This window comes from Ascaphus truei, chromosome 3 (genome assembly GCF_040206685.1).
Source record: "Ascaphus truei isolate aAscTru1 chromosome 3, aAscTru1.hap1, whole genome shotgun sequence".
Classification (NCBI taxonomy): domain Eukaryota; kingdom Metazoa; phylum Chordata; class Amphibia; order Anura; family Ascaphidae; genus Ascaphus; species Ascaphus truei.
Window position 1 is genome coordinate 347,057,556 of NC_134485.1, and position 20,822 is coordinate 347,078,377.

Below are 20,822 nucleotides of genomic sequence, written 5' to 3' on the forward strand. Positions count from 1 at the left end.
GGAATTAAGACAACCTGATTAGGATGAGGTTTGTGCCGCTGTTCTGGTGGGATGGCTCAGCACTCCAAACTAGTACAAAACAAAAGAAAAAACAGCACAAAAAAACCTCATGTGAGTGCAGGACCTCTCATTCCTTAGGAGTACAGCATCTTTCTCATAACATGCAAGAGCAGCATCTTCCCCTCATTACATGTGAGTGCGGCTCCTTTCCCTAATTACAAGTGAGTGCAGCCCCTTCCCCTCATTACATGTGAGTGCGGCGCCTTTCCCTAATTACAAGTGAGTGCAGCCCCTTTCCTCCATTACATGTGAGTGTGGCTGCTTCCCCTCTTTACATGTGAGTGCGTCTCCTTCCCCCCATTACATGTGAGTGCTTCTCCTTCCCCCCATTACATGAGTGTGGCTCCTTCCCCTCTTTACATGTGAGTGCGGCCCCTTCCCCTCATTACGTGAGTGCTTCTCCTTCCCCTCATTACACGTGAGTGCGGCCCCTTCCCCTCATTACATGTGAGTGCGGCCCCTTCCCCTCATTACATGTGAGTGCTTCTTCTTCCCCTCATTACACGTGAGTGCGGCCCCTTCCCCTCATTACATGTGAGTGCGGCCCCTTCCCCTCATTACATGTGAGTGCTTCTCCTTCCCCTCATTACACGTGAGTGCGGCCCCTTCCCCTCATTACATGTGAGTGCGGCCCCTTCCCCTCATTACATGTGAGTGCGGCCCCTTCCACTCATTACATGTGAGTGAGAAAAAACAGCGCAAAAAAAACTCATGTGAGTGCAGGACCTCTCATTCCTTAGGAGTACAGCATCTTTCTCATAACATGCAAGAGCAGCATCTTCCCCTCATTACATGTGAGTGCTGCTCCTTTTCCTAATTACAAGTGAGTGCAGCCCCTTCCCCTCATTACATGTGAGTGCGGCTCCTTTCCCTAATTACAAGTGAGTGCAGCCCCTTCCCCTCATTACATGTGAGTGCGGCTCCTTTCCCTAATTACAAGTGAGTTCAGCCCCTTCCCCTCATTACATGTGAGTGCGGCTCCTTTCCCTAATTACAAGTGAGTGCAGCCCCTTCCCCCCATTACATGTGAGTGTGGCTGTTTCCCCTCTTTACATGTGAGTGTGTCTCCTTCCCCCCATTACATGTGAGTGCTTCTCCTTCCCCCATTACATGAGTGTGGCTCCTTCCCCTCTTTACATGTGAGTGTGTCTCCTTCCCCCCATTACATGTGAGTGTGGCTCCTTCCCCTCTTTACATGTGAGTGTGGCTCCTTCCCCTCTTTACATGTGAGTGCGGCTCCTTCCCCTCATTACATGTGAGTGTGGCTCCTTCCCCTCATTACATGTGAGTGCGGCCCCTTCCCCTCATTACGTGAGTGCTTCTCCTTCCCCTCATTACACGTGAGTGCGGCCCCTTCCCCTCATTACATGTGAGTGCGGCCCCTTCCCCTCATTACATGTGAGTGCTTCTCCTTCCCCTCATTACACGTGAGTGCGGCCCCTTCCCCTCATTACATGTGAGTGCGGCCCCTTCCCCTCATTACATGTGAGTGCGGCCCCTTCCACTCATTACATGTGAGTGCGGCCCCTTCCACTCATTACATGTGAGTGCGGCCCCTTCCACTCATTACATGTGAGTGCTTCTCCTTCCCCTCATTACATGTGAGAGCGGCCCCTTCCCCTCATTACATGTGAGTGCGGCCCCTTCCTCTCATTACGTGTGAGGGCTTCTCCTTCCCCTCATTACATGTGAGAGCGGCCCCTTCCCCTCATTACATGTGAGTGCGGCCCCTTCCTCTCATTACGTGTGAGTGCTTCTCCTTCCCCTCTTTACATGTGAGTGTGGATCCTTCCCCTCTTTACATGTGAGTGCGGCTCCTTCCCCTCATTACATGTGAGTGCGGCCCTTTCCCCTCATTACGTGAGTGCTTCTCCTTCCCCTCATTACACGTGAGTGCGGCCCCTTCCCCTCATTACATGTGAGTGCGGCCCCTTCCCCTCATTACGTGAGTGCTTCTCCTTCCCCTCATTACACGTGAGTGCGGCCCCTTCCCCTCATTACATGTGAGTGCGGCCCCTTCCCCTCATTACATGTGAGTGCTTCTCCTTCCCCTCATTACACGTGAGTGCGGCCCCTTCCCCTCATTACATGTGAGTGCGGCCCCTTCCCCTCATTACATGTGAGTGCGGCCCCTTCCACTCATTACATGTGAGTGCGGCCCCTTCCACTCATTACATGTGAGTGCGGCCCCTTCCACTCATTACATGTGAGTGCTTCTCCTTCCCCTCATTACATGTGAGAGCGGCCCCTTCCCCTCATTACATGTGAGTGCGGCCCCTTCCTCTCATTACGTGTGAGGGCTTCTCCTTCCCCTCATTACATGTGAGAGCGGCCCCTTCCCCTCATTACATGTGAGTGCGGCCCCTTCCTCTCATTACGTGTGAGTGCTTCTCCTTCCCCTCTTTACATGTGAGTGTGGATCCTTCCCCTCTTTACATGTGAGTGCGGCTCCTTCCCCTCATTACATGTGAGTGCGGCCCTTTCCCCTCATTACGTGAGTGCTTCTCCTTCCCCTCATTACACGTGAGTGCGGCCCCTTCCCCTCATTACATGTGAGTGCGGCCCCTTCCCCTCATTACATGTGAGTGCTTCTCCTTCCCCTCATTACACGTGAGTGCGGCCCCTTCCCCTCATTACATGTGAGTGCGGCCCCTTCCCCTCATTACATGTGAGTGCGGCCCCTTCCACTCATTACATGTGAGTGAGAAAAAACAGCGCAAAAAAACCTCATGTGAGTGCAGGACCTCTCATTCCTTAGGAGTACAGCATCTTTCTCATAACATGCAAGAGCAGCATCTTCCCCTCATTACATGTGAGTGCTGCTCCTTTTCCTAATTACAAGTGAGTGCAGCCCCTTCCCCTCATTACATGTGAGTGCGGCTCCTTTCCCTAATTACAAGTGAGTGCAGCCCCTTCCCCTCATTACATGTGAGTGCGGCTCCTTTCCCTAATTACAAGTGAGTGCAGCCCCTTCCCCTCATTACATGTGAGTGCGGCTCCTTTCCCTAATTACAAGTGAGTGCAGCCCCTTCCCCCCATTACATGTGAGTGTGGCTGCTTCCCCTCTTTACATGTGAGTGCGTCTCCTTCCCCCCATTACATGTGAGTGCTTCTCCTTCCCCCATTACATGAGTGTGGCTCCTTCCCCTCTTTACATGTGAGTGTGTCTCCTTCCCCCCATTACATGTGAGTGTGGCTCCTTCCCCTCTTTACATGTGAGTGTGGCTCCTTCCCCTCTTTACATGTGAGTGCGGCTCCTTCCCCTCATTACATGTGAGTGTGGCTCCTTCCCCTCATTACATGTGAGTGCGGCCCCTTCCCCTCATTACGTGAGTGCTTCTCCTTCCCCTCATTACACGTGAGTGCGGCCCCTTCCCCTCATTACATGTGAGTGCGGCCCCTTCCCCTCATTACATGTGAGTGCTTCTCCTTCCCCTCATTACACGTGAGTGCGGCCCCTTCCACTCATTACATGTGAGTGCGGCCCCTTCCCCTCATTACATGTGAGTGCGGCCCCTTCCACTCATTACATGTGAGTGCGGCCCCTTCCACTCATTACATGTGAGTGCGGCCCCTTCCACTCATTACATGTGAGTGCTTCTCCTTCCCCTTATTACATGTGAGAGCGGCCCCTTCCCCTCATTACATGTGAGTGCGGCCCCTTCCTCTCATTACGTGTGAGTGCTTCTCCTTCCCCTCATTACATGTGAGAGCGTCTCCTTCCCCTCATTACATGTGAGTGCGTCTCCTTCCCCTCATTACATGTGAGTGCGTCTCCTTCCCCTCATTACATGAGTGCTGCCCCTTCCCCTCATTACATGTGAGTGCTGCCCCTTCCTCTCATTACGTGTGAGTGCTTCTCCTTCCCCTCATTACATGTGAGAGCGGCCCCTTCCCCTCATTACATGTGAGAGCGTCTCCTTCCCCCCATTACATGTGAGTGCTTCTCCTTCCCCTCATTACATGTGAGAGCGGCCCCTTCCCCTCATTACATGTGAGAGCGTCTCCTTCCCCCCATTACATGTGAGTGCGGCTTTTTTCTCATTATATACGAGTGTGCCTCCTTTCTCTCATTACGGGAGTGTGGCACTTTACACTAATGAAATGTAGGTGCTACACCTCCTGCTCCTTGCACGTGAGGGAAGAATCTCTCTACATGTGAGTGCAGACTCCTTCTGTACTTGCCAGCAGTGCTCAGCCGTGTCACTCTGTCCCCTTAGGAACAGCAAGCCCAGAAACAGGCCCTCCTTCCGGCAGATCCTGCTGCACCTGGATATCGCCTCGGCTGACGTCCTGTCCACCGCCCAGGAAAGCTACTTCCAATCTCAGGTTAGTCTGGTTGTGGAGCAGTGGCCAACATGGTCACATGCTTTGTAATGTGTTGCAGGCCCCTCAGGCAACAAAAGGCTTAAAAGCAGTGACATTGCAGAAGAGCACAATCTTGTTATACATGAGCAATGAAGCTCATTAGACAGCATTTATACAAGGCGTCTGTAGTGTTATTTCTCATCGAAACCTCTTTCAGTCTTCATGATTTGTTATGAGAACTGAACGTTCTCTCAGAATAGATCCCATTCCATATAATAAAACAGTCAGGTTCCTAAATAAAATAGGGTTACTCTATTCCATCAGTAGCTGTGTTTATTAGTCAGTGGCACAATGACTCAGTGTGTGTGTGTGTGTGTATGTGTGTGTATGTGTGTGTATGTGTGTGTGTGTGTGTATGTGTATGTGTGTGTGTGTGTGTGTGTGTGTGTGTGTGTGTGTGTGTGTGTGTGTGTGTGTGTGTGTGTGTGTGTGTGTGTGTGTGTGTGTGTGTGTGTGTGTGTGTGTGTGTGTGTGTGTGTGTATCTGGATATATTTATATTTTATATACATGTATCTCGCATCCTTAGCCACGGCGCTGTACATTTTGTTAGTACAGACACAATCTATGACTTTGGTGACTTGCCCAAGGTCACAAGGAGCTGATACTGGGAATTGAACCAGGTTCCCCTGATTCAAACGCGGTGTTGTTGGTTTTAACCCTTTGCGGTCCAATTAATTTTCACCAAGTGTGCCAGCAGGTCTAATTTGAATTTTTTGGGGGGAAAAACACGGCTATTTTTTTTTTTTTGCGCACACACAGCGCACACTCACGGCGCACACTCACGGTGCACACTGCGCACACTGCGCACACTCACAGCACACACACCACACTCACAGCCGCCCCCCCCCCCCCTACCTGCCTACCTCCGGTGTCAGCAGCTAAGGCATTGTGGGGCTGCCTGTGGGGATCGGTGCAGGGCTGGGTGGGGGGGGGAGGATTGGGGGGGGATCGGTGCCGGGCTGCTGGCGGGGATTGGTGCGGGGGGGGGTAAATCGGTGCGGGGGGGGGGGGGGTAAATCGGTGCGGGGGGGAGGGAAATCGGTGCGGGGGTGGGGGGGGGAATCGGTGCAGGGGGGGGTGGAAATCGGTGCGGGGAGTGCGACTGCTGGGAGAAGGGGAATGCGGGGGACGTGTGCTGCTGCCGGCGCCTCACTCCACATCTTCCCCCCTCCTCCCGATCTGACATAGGACCGCAAGTGGCAAAATATTTTGTCGAATATATTCCGACATTGGACCGGAAAGGGTTAAGTCCGTGTCTTTACTCACTGAGTATGTATATATATATATATATATATATATATATATATATATATATATATGAGAGAGAGAGGGAGAGAGAGACACTGTGTAGAGAGAGTTAGGAGTCTCACAAAATCTTGGAAGATAGGGGCTGAGTATGTCTCCATAATCTATTAAATTGTTATATGATCTGATGGAAAATACCATGGGGCTGGTAATGGCTTTTAAATCAACTTTCCCCATTTCAAAGGCAAGACTACAGCAAGGCCTCTCCATTACACATTGTACACATGACATGGCTGGTATTGTGAAATTGGAAGACATTCTGCCTCTGTTTTCTCTGAACTGCCCATGCATTAGTTACAGAGTAACATGTGTCTATAGATATCTGAGTGACGTGTGTAATTATTTTTAAGCAAACACGAACCCAAACATGTGTGTGTGGTTTTCATTTTAAATGGGGTATCCCAGACTCTGAGTGTCCCAGTCCCGACGACAGCTTTCCTGGGACCCAGAACTGAAGTCTTGACCTGAGCTCAATGTCCTGGTTCTTCTCCCCGCCCCCTTCCACCCTCACCATCAGTGGCCAGGAGGTGCCTTCCACCATACCTTATCGTAGGGTGCCTTATTGTCCAAGGAGTAAGGTCTTATTACCCAAGAGGAGTGAGGATAGTTTAATCTGTGTTAATAAACCAGGAAAGTGAGTGTCATTACCCAGCATGGAGGATGTGCAAATGTATTATTTACCCCCCAGAGTGTACTAAAGTATGTCATTGTGTAACTGGCTTAGGAGGAGGGGTGTTTAGATGTTATTGACCAAGCAGGTATAAAGGTTATTGCCACTTACAGTGGGAATTAATGTGTCTTAATTCCCTGTGATGAGGGGGGTATCAAACTGTACTGTTGCCCCCAGGTGGAGTGGCGTGAAGAGGTGCGGCTGCATTTTGAGAAGATTAAGTCAGAGGGGACGTGTCTGCAGCGTCTGGAGGAGGAGCTGATATCCCGGCGCCGTGAGGAGCTCCGGTGAGACCTCAGGGGAGAGCACATCTAACCTCCGTGTCACAGTGACCCTTCCCCCTCCCATATATCACAGCGGCCCTCACAACATAGTCCCGACTCCATAACACAGATACAGATACAGTTACAGTTACAGCCAAACTGTCCCCGTCTTCCGAGGGAAGCTGCAGGAATCCAACCGCAGCGTTTCCCAGCAGCAGAGATTAACACAGCGGGAAGTCCCACGGGTCGCCGCGGCTTTCCCCTTCTACGGAGCCGCAGCATTTAGTTTTTTTTGCCGCGGCACCGGGGACAGTAAGTCTGGCTGCATCTGTACAACCCGCAAGTGTTTTCTTTCACCTTATCCCACCCTGTCCTTATCCGAGAACCAATAAAGTGAAGGGAAAGTGGGGAGAAGGGACTTGCTGATCACACAGTGACATCACACAAGGGAGCAGCCAGAGGACATCAACTCCCTCCCAAGTCTAACTACAAATCAATGGACAATACGTACAGGTGTCAGATTTGGGTAACAAAAGGTATCAGTTACCACGGTGAGACCCCTTAAACATGTCACTGGAATGACTTGGTCCATAGAAGTGTCCCTTTAATAAATATGGCGCCTCAAGTGAATAGAGCCAACTCAAGAGCTAGTGTTTCCATGCATTTTATAGACTGGATCATGCTAGGGGAACCTGTTTGAAACACATACATGTAGTAGGGATGTCAAGTGTCCAAAATGTGTGGGGAATGTCCCAACTCAGTCTAGTCTTCACAGCAAATTGTTCTTAATTGTTCTTAATATGAGTCTAATATGAGTCTATGGCCTGAAAGATACTAAGGAATGCACACACATTTCTTGCTTATGCAAATAGCGCAAATTATCATTGAAAAGTTCTACAGAAGTCAAATGGAAAAAATGTTACAGCAACAGAATGTAATTCCTGGAAAGCCCCTAAAAACAAAAATCAAAAGGTCTGATTCAGCAGTGGAGCTGCCCAAAGTGTCTGCTGAAGGCGCAGGAGTGTGATACGATGCAAAGACCACACTGCATCCTAAAGATTTGCCCTGGTGTTGTTTATACTCACAGTTGTATGTTGGTCCCCTCACTGCTTGCTCCTCTCTCGTTGCCTGCTCCTTCCCAGGCACGCTCTGGATATCCGAGAGCACTATGAGCGCAAGTTACAGAGAGCAAACACACTCTACGTGGAACTCAACTCCCTGATGCTGCAGCTGGAGCTGAAGGAGAGGGAGCTGCTTAGGTGAGCACTTTTTAATATATGATGGGGAGAGAGCCCTTATAGGACTCAGCTGTTGCAAGGCTGATTCAAGGTGATATGGATTACAAATGAGATGTAGAATGACAGCATGGGGTTGAAGAATAGAGCCAATGTGGGGTGTAATAGGTGAAGATGCAGTGGTTCATGCTTGGGGTGAAGTCAATTTACAGACTGTATGCGGTCACTCACAGTGCTGCAGTGGTCAGTATGTTGGGATTGGGGTTAAATCAGATGTAAGGTTATGGTCTGTATGCAAAGGCCTACAGTGGTGCTGAACTGGGCTTATTGGTGGTGCTATAGGTCATGCTTGAAGTGCAGTGGGTTGTAGTCTGTATGCAGTGGCTTGTCCAGTGGGGTTAGAGTATTAGGATGCATTAGGTTGTGGTTGGGTTAATTGAGTTCAACACAGGATGCAGATTGACCTGCGTGTTTAGAGAAGATTGGTTGGAATCAGGGGGTCATTGCACCAGAGTTGGGGGATCAGTTTTGCATTGCTGAGATTCCTGTGCCTCTCTCAGAAGGGAGCAGGTTCTGGAGAAGAAATACCCAGCTCTGCTCCGCCAGCAGCCTCGCCCCTCAAGCACTATGGAGAAACTCATCAAGAAGAGGAACGTCCCTCAGAAACTGTCCCCCCATGGGAAGAGGTGATGTCATGTTTAGTAATGTCTTAGAAGTCCTGGGTTGTATATGATATGGCCCAGAGATCCTGGATTGCTCTTTGTCGTGTATGATGGGTTCTGTTATGTATGTAGTTGGAAAGGCCCTGAATAGTGTGTGGTGTTGGAGAAGCACTTTGTCGTGTGGGTTGTGTGTTCATGGATAAGCCATGTTTTGAGGTGTCAAAGAGGCCCTGTGTTGTGATGGGTCAGAGAAGCCCTGAGTTTTGTGATCTGTCAGAAAGGCCCTGTGTTGTGTGATGTGCCTGCAGCTGTGTACAGAGAGAGAGACATGTCATAACCAGACCTCCATTGCCCCATCTCCAGGCCAGACATTCTGAAGTCTGAGGTCCTTCTCCCCAAAGTGGACTCAGTCTTGTCTCCATCTACCCCATCTGGCTGCCAGAAGCTCCCTCCTTCTCCAGGACGTGGTCGCCGGGGGAAGCCACGTTACCGAAAGGCAAAGGACATGGTCAATTTGAAGGCTGCAGTGACCCCTGAGCCCACCCCCCAGAGTCAGCCACCCCCACGAGACCCGCACCCTCTCTCCTCCTCCAGCCCCGACCTGCTGTGCACGCCTCTTGAAGCCGAGGCTCGTAGGGGCAGTCAGAGTGCAGAATGCTCCCCGGTGCGGTCTCTGCCTGGACCACCAAGCCCAGACTCTCCCTCAGGACGGGCAACAGGGGGCAGGGCAGCCAGAGGAGGTCAGCACCTGACACCAGCAGCCATGCTGTATAGAGCTGCTGTCACCAGGAGCCAGGTATATGACATGAGAGGGAAAGCATGGGAAAGGCATGAAGTGGAGAAAAAAGGCAGGGAGAGGGCAACCGAAGGGCTACATTGTGGGTTGCAAGAGGATACGAGTGTCTAGAGGTGGAGTTGTTGCAGAATTAAAACGAGATTTTTTTTGGTGCCACTAAAACTTGTACCTATTCATGTGGCAAATATACTTATTACATTAAGATGCAATGGGTTTTTGATTCAGAACCCTCAGTTCTCACACATCTGGGCCCTTGGACATTGTTATGTATGGGTATGATGGAGGGAGTTCCAGCTTGGTAGTACTCTGGCATAACATTAAACAATCAGTCAACTTATGAAGTGCCAGTGGCACAAAACGTTACACTATGTTACAGGTATTGAGATGGTTAATGAGGGATAACAAACGCGCTCTTAGCAGAATAACAGAAAATGAATAAATAGAAATAGGAGTTCACGGCTGCTAAACACGGGAACTTTATAAGTAGACTTGGCATGATCAGTATTGATGATTTCTTTATTAATATTATTGGTACTAAATTGCCAGTGGTGCAGTTGGCACCAACAATTTGATACAAGTTAATGAAAGGTCAGAAAAAGACATGTTGACGATGTTAGGATCGAGGTAAGATTGTATCTAAGAGAGGCAGAGTGATGTATGAGACAGGTAGGGGCTTTAGAAGGATTGGGATGGGTGCTCAGGGGAGCTAGAGCAACACAGCGGGCATGGCGTTGTAGCACAATGGGCAGTGAAGATGACCAATGGATGTTCTCTGTGTCTCTCAGAAGCGAGGTCTGTCCTCAGAGGAGGAAGAGGGTGAGGTGGACAGTGAGCTGGAGATGGAGAGAAGGCAGAGGTGAGTGCACATCTATCTCTGAAATAAGATAGCTACGTGTCTGTAACATGCACAACTGTATGACAGATATATTTCTGTGTATAATCCGCACATCTGTCTCCCCCCCATATTCAATATTGTGAGAAGCGGGATAGCACACATTTAACAGCTTCTCACTGTTCCGTATCCATGAATGCAAGTTAATGCGTCATTGAATGTGCATTGCTCTGCTTATCACTATATTGAATAAGGATTTCGTTTTCTCCCTGTTTAAGCTGAACAGATATTTATTAGTTCAAAAGGGTGGAGTGCAGCTCTTGCCAACTTAGATTCAGGGTAGTAATCCGACTTCTTCAATATAATGAACGTCTTATAGTTCTCAGAAGAAAACAAGGAACCGAGACGTAGCATAACTCTGTGTGGTAATTTAATAAGCAATACGGTGCATAGTAAAACTCACAAACGTGATGAAATCAAGCAATGTAGCCCGCAGGCTGAGGGTGGGTAGATAATCCTGCTAGATGCCCTGTAGCCCTACGCTTATGATCCCAAGGAAGCCGTTGATCAGTGAAATGGGTAGGGCACAAGTCTATCCTGAACGGATCCTTTGACCGTCGGTGTGAAGTCTGGCGATCCCGATCCAAGGAGATCGGATTATCTACACACCTTCAGCCTGCGGGCTACATTGCATCATTTCCTGGGATGTTTGTGAGTTTCACTATGCACCTTTCTTGATTATAAAATAACCACAGAGTTATGCTATGTCTCTATTCCTTGTTTTCTTCTAAGAACTATAAGACGATCACTATTATATTGAAGAAGTCGGATTACTGCCCTGAATCTAAGTTGGTAAGAGCTGCACTCCACCCTTTTGATCTGAGATTTCTGTAAGACCGTATGGAAGGGATCTTTGATGGAGCAGCACCTAACTATAAGGGTTGTATGTAACCAATATTGTAAGTGTGTTATAAAAAGACTTTTCATTTTTTCTATTTATGCATTTTAGTTTTGCTTAAATATTTCACTGCACTATAATATATTATTTGGAGATTTCATGCGCTTTAGTTTTCTGTCTTTTTAAGATATTTATTAGTATTAACTTTTAAGTAGCGTTCGCCGAGTCATGACTACACCTGGCTGTGATCGTGCGTCTCAGCTGCGGTGTTTCCCTTTTTGTAGCAGTAGTCACACTATATCTGTACTTGATGTGGTTCTTGTGATGGCAGTGAATGCATGGGACAGTGTATTTGCCTCTTGTGCATACTGTCCAAATGCCCTACATACGCATCTCTGCAATCCAGCTAAAAGTTTCCTTTACAATGTGAAATTCGGATAAATATTAAGAGATCTTCCAAATGTCCTATACTTATATCCCTGGTAGGAGCCTTCACATGTCGGCATGTGCTGTATGATTTTGTGCAGCGTGTGCATACCACAGTTCTTGGTACAGTCTTTCTGTGTAGTGCACGTTCTGTAATCAGTGCTGTGCAGTTCACGTGTACTGTTATGTGCTGGGCAGTGTGTCTTCAGTGCAGTGACTGTATGACTTGTGCCTGCGCAGGTGGCAGGTGGGGATGTCCCAGCATCAGTCACCCAGCTCAGAGAATCTGTCAGACGGGGAGGAGGGGAACACTACCGACCCATCCCACAGTGTCACCCCTGATGTGCTGAGCACCAATACCGATGAGCGTCCTGATGATCGATCCGAGGATCTCGTGTCCCAGAGCTCTGAGCCTCCGCTGGACTTCCTGGCTCAGTCTGACGGACTATCCGAGAAAGAGGCTGTTGTCCAGAAGGTGAAATCTCAACTCAGCAACGAGCAGACTGCCGGAGAGGTGAGACAGAGCAGTCACAGATTGTGTGAGTGCAGTCCTGGAACAGCCACCAATGCAGCAGTGGGAAGACTGAGTGCAACGCAATTAGTGATAAAGTTGCAGTGTGTATTTAGGTGACCAGCACTGAAATAGTAGGGGTCTGGTTTGAGGTGTGTTAATAGAACTGTGTAACGGACAATGTGCTTTAGATGTACAGTGACAATACTATGTGGCTTTATCAGAACCAAAATAGCCAGTAGTGTTTCAGGGTATAAATCGGGCAGTGATGGTTCTGTGTGTGGCTCTGTAGTAGCAGAGTACTGCGGAGCAAAATTAAAGTTCTTTTGATAAGCTAATACTTTTCTTTCCTTTGCACATCTTTTCCGCAGAACGTTGCTCTATACGATGACTCTGACTGCGACAGCACCGAACTTGACCATTCGCTGGCTGCGGCAACCTCGTGATGTCACAGCAGGGACACCTCGCCGCTGTATATAGAGGAAATATTTATATAAATAATATCTATAAATATAATACATAATATGTGAATAGACTGAGCCGCACCCCCTCCCTTTCTCTTTTCCTATACACACACACACACACACACCTATACACACCCTTCACATCTAGCAGGGGGTCAAGGTTTGGGAGCACTACAAGGAAAGCAGGAGTCTGACATCACAACAGAGGCAGAATAGACTTATAACCCCCTGGCTGCCAGAGGGGCCTGCAATGCACTGGCAACCAGGGGGATTAACAGGCATAACGTCAAATACTCTCGTCTGTGTAGGACTATGCAGCATAGAATGGTTTAAGGAGCAATCTCACTTATCAGGAACGGGTTCTCGATTGCAATGCTTGCTGTGCCTCTGATGCATGGCAAAGCAATGCAGGCACCCCCTGGCACTGAAAGGGTGGATGAATACATGTTATTCAGTGTGCTAGAGTCTACACTTCTTTCTTCCACGGACATCAGTGACGATGTGCAGTCCTCTTGCACGCAATGGTTAATGGCGTGTGGTGTTTGATAGGTGGTGCCCTGTAGATTGCCCTTTATCAGGTGCCATTAATGGAGCAATACTGTGCAGTTTGTTATTGCAAAGGGAGCTAAATAAGTAACACTCTGCAGTTCTGTTTTTGCAGTGGACGTCTCGTTAAGAAGCTCTTTATGGTGCTATGCCCTGTAGATCTGTCTTGCATGAAAAGATCTCAGTGCAGATCTTTTTCCTTTACAGGGATTTGTAGAGCACGTCTATCTTTCAAGTAGGGGAGGGATTCATGAAGCAATGCTCTGCACCTTTTTCTCTTGGGGGGGGAGTTTGTGGTGCTATGCCCCAGGCTTGATCTATTTTGCTGGAATGGGTAGATTTTAAATCTCACCCTGCAAATCTCATCCCGTGGAGGGAGGTAATTAAGCACTTATAGAAATAGAAAGCAGTGCTTTGCAAATATCTTTTAAAGAAAGGGCATTCACTGGGCAATGGAAAAAGTATGTGTATATATAATGCCATGACCAGAAGGTCCTTAATATAGGGTCAAGATTAATGTACAGGACAGCGTCACACCTCTCACTGCTGCCTCCATGCATGGTTCAGCACTACAGCATCACCATCCCCGAGACTGGGTGGGTGTATGTGATTGATTGAAGATACCTTCCCTCCTAGCAGTACCACATTCAACAAGCCATCACCATTGTTATAACCTTATTATACAAGGCTTCTGATATGTGGGGGAGGGGGGATTTTTTTTGTACAGTAAGTGTGACGTTTAAAACTGCATTTGCTATGCTCAACAAACATAAATTCTTCCTCACTTAACTCTCAGCTGCTGGGTGAGCTTGTTAGATATTGCTCTTTAATTGTTGTTTCACGATCCTCCGGCAGTGAGGGTGTTAAAAGAATGTACTTTCCCACAAAGCAAACGGACCAAAGAAAATTAAATGAGGGGGAAAAAAAAACGGTACAGTATGTGAATTTAGCATTTTAACATGTGCAATGACGGAAGTTTACAAAATGTATGACCTCTGATTTACCTCTGAATAATTGGCGCAGTCAGATTAGGCTGGGCGTTTGCCACCCAATTTATCCAAGCATGCAGCAGTTGAACTACTGATGCTATAATTATAGGTATGATGAGGAGAAGACCATTTTACAGATGTAGTTGAATGTAGTTAACAGAAAGTGGTGATTTTTTTTTTTTTTTTAAGGTGCGCAATGGAAATGCCAACAGGTGTAAAAATGTATTTAGCACTATTAAAAGTGAATGCACCATTTTAGTCATTCAGTTGTAACAAATAGTAAGAACTGATTACAAGAGATCAATTGTTGAACTCCAAAATATTTAGCGCTATGAGCAGCTTATTGTTCTTCAGTTACTCCTTGTGTAGCCAGAAGATCTCGTCACAATCTAGCAGCAGTGGGATGAGGTGCAGCAATTGGGCATAGAAATGTCCACAGGTTTCTAATCTGGACCCTACACTTCCATCCTGTAATTTGCTGCCTTGCACCATTTTAACCACTTTTGCTGAGAAAGAGCAGACTTACCCTCACATCTTGAGTTTTTTTTTTCTTTCTCACTGCCAATAAGGCTGATTTCCTGACACTATCCACCGCAGTGCTACGCCATACCAGACCGGCGGTGCATCTTAAGTGTGTATGTAATGCGATAATGGCAGTATCTCCAAGCTGCCTGCAAATTACCTATTAAAATGAGCATTTTGTATTTAAAATAAAAAAGGCTCGTTTGTTTTTTATTTCTGTGCTTCAAGGAGAATCAATGTGTTGCTGCGAGTGCAGCAACTGAAAATATGAACTGCAAACATGGGGTTTTGCGTTGCTGCATTTATACGCTCCGTTGCTCATTGTTTATGATTAGATGTTTTCATTCATTTCAGAGTCACAAATTCTGACCAGACTTTCCAATATTGATCATTTGTAGAATGTAAAACCAAGCAAAGATGTTGGCAATTTTCCTTTCTCTAACAAATAAATCAGTGCTGTTGAAGGAGACAAAACTTTGCTACATTGTTTCCTGAATATCTAGAAATCAGCAATGTGATTACCGCAAACTGCATCTTAAAAAAATAAATCAGATGTTTATTTAAACACTGCAATGGCTCTTAGCTCAGAAGCAGGTGTGCCAAGGAATAGTTTGGGCGTGGGTTTCTGCAGAGGGTAACTAGGTCAATTTCATAGGGCAATTTCATAGGTGAGCCATAATCTGCATTCAGGCCACACTCCATAGAATAAGACACAACATATAAGGCTGAGGACCCACTGCACACGCCCGCACTGCCGTCGGTGCGTGCAAGTCACTGCACCGCGATCTGCAGTGAACTTTTTTGTGCAGGGGGTGTGGCCAAAACAGGTTAGGGGGGTACAGCCATTGAGCCAGGGGAGAGGGGTTGAGGGTCCACAGGAGGGGGGGGGGGGGTGAAATTGATACAAGGGGCAGATTGATCAGGCTGTAAAGTGCTGTAGAGTCCGTCCCCACCTGTGCGAAACACACACTTCCTCCCTCTCCTGCCCCCCCTCTTGGAGGTGGGGGAAGCTCTGACAGCTCCAGCACACATCACTGCTCAGGATCACAATCCTCTTGCATCCCCTGGCTGCTGACGCGTCACAGCGCAGAGTGAGGCTTGCAGTGAGGAGGGACTGGGGCCGGCTCTGGAGAACATCATGGGGCAGGTGAGTGACACGCACGCGCCACAGCGGGTCCTCAGCCCAAGTATGCAGTCCCAGTGCACTGTGTGAACTCAAGCACACACTCCTCCACCCCCCCCCCCCCCAATCTGGGCCCAGTACACGCGGTGCGCATTTAGCAGCCGCGCTGTACTGAAAGTTCACACATAAAAATGTATTTTTATTTTTTTGGTATGTGGAACTTGCGACAAGAGGCAAACCAGCCACGTGAGGTCATGCCAGGCCCCCGCAAAACCCACACCATCTCCCATCGTGAACGCTCCCTGGACCACGATCTGCAGTGAAGCACTGTGCACGCACCACCCCTGCAGCCAGATTATGTGAGAAAGAAAAGCATTTCCTATATTCCCCCACTCCCCCCCAGTGGGAGCTTGCAAAAACACTTTAGGGTGAGGTTTGTACCACCTCGTTTTTGTCAATAGCGTGTTAATATTTTTTTATTAAAGGGCAAGAGCCAGTAAGTACGGGGAAAACAGGGTGACACATCTGTTGAACAGTGACCACATCCAAAAATCCCGTCACAAGTCTTAGCTGAACAAAAAGCATGTTACCTAGATTAAGCCAAACATCCCAAATCATTACAATACTTCAAAGTGAATGGTGCAGGACCACAAGTAGTACTTATCCCCTAGTTTATTAGCAGGGGACTGGTTTGCCTAAACCCAGAAGACTACCAACACGACAAGGTGTGTGGTGGGGTGAACAGGGATAAAAGTGGTGCCAAGCGCTATGCCGATTTAAAATTAAAAGCAAATCTGCTTTTAAAAAAGGCAATTGCCTCAGATTAGGGCTTATTGCAGTGGGAGAAAGGAAATGCACTTTTAAACCATTAAACTAATACTGCAGTACCACACTAAAACCATTAATTAAGAAGCTGAATGTGACAGTTTGTCTCAAGATTAGGAACCTCACTGAATTATCCTGCACAAACAGGCTACTGACCTAAAGGTGCCCTGTCATACCATCCTCATGAACAAAAAAAAGGCAGTGATATAGATTATATACTCTTCTAGCTCAAGGTAATCCAACACCACTGATGTCTGGTAAACTACATGTAGGTGTATTATCTCTAGCTAGAGATATTTAAGTTGAATCTGATAATAAGGACCAAAAGAAAGTGATAGTGTATGTCTATCCCCAGGGACAGCAACTACAGGTGATCATCTTAAACCTACTGACAAAGTTGTTATGGTGCACATTCAACACAATTTAGAAGATTACGGTCCCCTGCCCTTCAAATGGTCCACTCAAAGTTGGTAAACTCATTACAACCAACACACCTTGTGATGACTCATGGACCAGTCTCTAGGAAGTCCAGATGATGCAGTCAATTCTCCCACTTCCAGGAACACTAGAGAACCTTTTCATACCATTACCAAACTCCTATGGAGTCTGAGAAGTAGGTTCCCATCTTAATTAAACTTGACCTAAAATGATCATTTCAAAATTAGTGAAGTTGGCAATTATGCTCTTCCCATTCATCCAACGTCACTTGGCTGTTGACATTTTATTAGTTCCATAATACAAAAAGATTCTATAGAAGCAAAAACCACGTTGCTAGCTGGAATGCACTATATTGTAACAGGTAACAAATTACCAGATGGCAACTACATTGTCAATCCTCAACTTTTACAGGTTCAACCCCATCATTACCAAAAACATCCTGTAAACAGACTTTGCTAAACAAATATCACGCTCAACACCTGTTTATGAAATTCAGATTCATTACATACATACAAGCGAGCGTTTAGGCTAGCATAGAAGCGAGTGTTAGAGATGGCATGGCTTTGCCTGTACAAGCACACACCAGGAAGGTGCTAAAGAAAACCCCCAACCTCCCAGCGTTACGGAAAAAAAATGTCAGTCACCAAGATTTGATCTCTAATCACTGCCATTGTGAATACTGATGGCCCTTATGACCTAGACATCATGGTTACCAGGGACAGTGTTTACAGAAGCACCAATAGGTCAGGAATAGCTTATAGGACAGAAACAAGCTGCCTGTTTTAAAGCCACAATTGTACAACTACTTTTTAAATCAAACTTCCAATATAATGCTGGTTCATGGCAACCTGTCCCAGTTGGGCCTTCACTTATGATTGACATCACATCATGTAAATGTGTTGGTGTAGAGCCAATTACTGCAGACTCTCAATATTAGGACTTGTGTTTTCAATGTCAGGGTCACGTAAACTCAATGTTGGTGGCACTGTTAAACCCCTATTATACCAGGAAGTAAAAAGGCACCAAACATTTGGTTTATTTTGGGCCTACGATGGACTCGGAAAGCTTTTATTCTCTGTAAATAATAAAAATACTTTTGGGGAACAAGCCTGAAACTTTAAATGCAGACAAAAACAGACACGAATTCCAGTCCGTCTTTATTTATTTGTTTTCTGAAAAATTCCTGACGTTACAGAACTAAACTGAAATGCATTTAATATCCCACTCTTTACATTGGTGACAAGAAAGAAAAAAAAAGGGAGAACAAACTTTTATAAAACTAAAATATGTATCTCAGCAGGTTAACAGCTGGAGAGCGAAACCAAAATTGAATTAAAATGCTGTCAAAAAAAAAAAAAAAAAATTTGACGAGTGGATGAGGGAAAGCATAAAGAAACCCCCACAAGAAATTTGCAAACTAGTTAAAACCTGGAAGAAAAAAAAAAAAAAAAAAGAAGGGCTGTTCGCAGGGCTATGCAGACTGACAGTGAGCTAAACGGGAGGGAGATGCTGGAAGATGTTTAACTGCTTCCCATACCACCAGCTTCTGAAGAGAGCCTAGAAAACAAAAAATAAATAAGATACATTTGTATGTTATGGTAGGTAGGGCTAAAAGAAAACAAGTCAATGTAACTTGCAATACATTGAAGAGCACTAAATCATTGCCAGGTCTATTACGATTAGTTTCATAGTTTTAAGAAGCATTGAACTATATAGGTGATGCCGGTATCAGGAGCTAAATTTAAGTTCTGTCCCATGGAGACGCCCTGCTCCAAACCCTGAGCGAATTTTTTCTCTCTTCTCTTTAGGTTTGAAGCCAGGGGTCTCCAGGGGACAGAACTGCAATTTCAGCTCTTGGGACCCCCTGAGAGATACATGTATCTGAAGGTGATGCCAGTTTGTCGAATCTGTTGAAAGGTCCCACAGGTTAATCGGAAGCCACAAGGGAGAACATCACAGCTTCCTACTGGCACGCAGGACATTTAAAAAAACAGACATTTTTCCATGCCCACCAGGGACTGCTACCAACAGCCCCTTTAGAAGCAAGCATCTCAGGAAACAGGGGGTCCCCACAGCTGAAATTTACAGGGGGGGGGTGTTAACCCAAGAGATACTGTACCACTTTACAGACCAAGAGCCCAAAAAACAGTTCACAATACCAAAAGCAATACTAATTTTCTATTTCTTCTGCCGGTGGGTTGAGACCCTAAACTGCTTTTAGCAAATGAATGGCAGTCCAAAAAAACAAAAACAAAAAAAAAAGTCTTAAATATGACAAACTTCAGAAAATTAAAAGCTTTGAAATCAAGGGGGTGACCAAGATGGGAAAAGTGTGAAGACCATATATTAAATTATATAAATTATATATTATATATTAAAAAAAAAGCCAGTTTGTTAAATTGCACTGTTAAAGTGTCAACAGAACTTTGCTTACATTATCTTACTGCATTTGTAGGAAAATTTCAATATTTCAAAAACGTGTACTTGTAAATAGCAACATCTCATAAGTTATCAGTCCCCATTTGAACAAACCTGTGTACACAAGTAGCAACACTGACAATGTGTGCATTGCAACAAATCAGTTTAGTACCAGCTGTGAAGGCAAATAGGAGCACTTTGTAAGGGCCTCGTGTTAATTGGGAGCCCAGATCTGAGCCACCAGCATGAGATAACCAATGATGACATATTGAGGTCAGCAACCATACCAGCTACCTTCCAAATAAAACAATCCATCTGAATGGCATCAGATGTGCTTGTTAAGGACTTTGTACTCATGAATGCATATCTATGACATCCAAGTCACACCATTTATCGCTAGTAAATACAGATAGCCATCAGGGGTCCATTTTTACAAACATGCCTGAAAACCAGTTAGCAAGATCAAAATCAATGGGAATTGTTTAAGAGCATGTTCCACCTGCTACATATTATGCATGATGAAATTAAACCAGTGCTATTAGACCACTGTGTGTGTGACGAAGAGGTAGTACAGACAGAATCTTCATGTTCAACATCCCTTGTACCCACAGGTATTTATTGCTTCATACATGCTTAACTATTCACTATCCCATAAAAAACATATGGTAAGAAAATCAGGATGGAGCTAGTAGTGTTATGGCGGCTGCCTCTGGAGGGTAGATGCGTTGATGCTTTAACATGGTTGTATCCTGTTGTATGATGTGATGGTCATTTTAACATAGATGTGTATCTGTTCCAATATATATTGTGTTGGCACATGCAGTGCTTTGGGGTATAAGGGCATTAGCAATTTCCCACTGGTCAATGTGCCCAGCATGACAAGCCTTTCCTTATGTCAAGGTTTATGTAGCCATAACCACTACCTTTTAATATACTAAAAATCCCATTGTGTACAGTAGAATTAAAGACATGTTTATGTGTGGTCCCAGTCAAGTCTAATATTACAGTTGTTTGTTATTTGTATTAGGTTTGTGGGTTTAAGACCGAGCCTAAGACCCGTTCAGATGTGTGGTGCTACTCCAGGGGGAAGGAGAAAAAACAAAACAAAAACAATCTTACAAATGAGGCGAGCACTTCCCCTCCTTACCACAAAGAATGGCATCTTCAGTCACAGATCGCTGCAACGCCGTTCTACTTTTAGTGGTATTCTGCTCTCGAGCTAGAAGTACATAGTATATGTAATGCTTACATAGTGTTGCCCCCTAGAGGCAAAGTGTTTCTCTGCACAATTGAGGTCAGAAGCTACTTCAGTGGAGCAAATGTCTCACACCGAGTTTAAATCTGGTTACAAAGGCACAAAAAATATACATAAGTGGGTCCACAGTTGGGTAATCTATTAGTATGACTAATCACAATTAAAACAAATTATAATATTGAATGTTGATCACAACACTACTGTCCCGAAAACAT

The 20,822-nt window shown here is 46.1% G+C and overlaps 2 protein-coding genes across 8 annotated transcripts in view; one reads left to right on the forward strand and one right to left on the reverse strand.

The window, feature by feature from the left end:
* Positions 1 to 15,158, forward strand: part of MAP3K12 (mitogen-activated protein kinase kinase kinase 12) — a 108,417-nt gene extending 93,259 nt beyond the window's left edge. For 3 of the 5 annotated variants that reach the window (XM_075591796.1, XM_075591795.1, XM_075591797.1), the window contains 8 exons: positions 4,281 to 4,389; positions 6,582 to 6,691; positions 7,810 to 7,926; positions 8,463 to 8,588; positions 8,928 to 9,360; positions 10,146 to 10,216; positions 11,757 to 12,030; positions 12,399 to 15,157. In XM_075591796.1, coding sequence (XP_075447911.1) covers positions 4,281 to 4,389; positions 6,582 to 6,691; positions 7,810 to 7,926; positions 8,463 to 8,588; positions 8,928 to 9,360; positions 10,146 to 10,216; positions 11,757 to 12,030; positions 12,399 to 12,473 — 1,315 coding nt within the window. In that variant the 3' untranslated portion in view covers positions 12,474 to 15,157. Of the gene's footprint in view, positions 1 to 4,280; positions 4,390 to 6,581; positions 6,692 to 7,809; positions 7,927 to 8,462; positions 8,589 to 8,927; positions 9,361 to 10,145; positions 10,437 to 11,756; positions 12,031 to 12,398 lie in introns of those variants that run through there. The other 2 variants (XM_075591798.1, XM_075591799.1) reach the window with 2 other exon arrangements.
* The window catches only part of PCBP2 (poly(rC) binding protein 2), a 57,028-nt gene that overhangs the window by 17,989 nt on the left and 18,217 nt on the right, over positions 1 to 20,822 (reverse strand). Inside the window, exons 13-14 of one of the 3 annotated variants that reach the window (XR_012799979.1) lie at positions 20,500 to 20,571; positions 18,079 to 18,491 (exon numbers count right to left, since the gene is read on the reverse strand). The exons of 1 other annotated variant lie outside the window; for it this stretch is intronic. Coding sequence is in view for 1 of the 2 variants with exons in the window: in XM_075591804.1 (XP_075447919.1) it covers positions 18,455 to 18,491 (37 nt within the window). In the remaining variant the exon portion in view is untranslated. Of the gene's footprint in view, positions 1 to 18,078; positions 18,492 to 20,499; positions 20,572 to 20,822 lie in introns of those variants that run through there. One more of the 3 variants, XM_075591804.1, reaches the window with a different exon arrangement.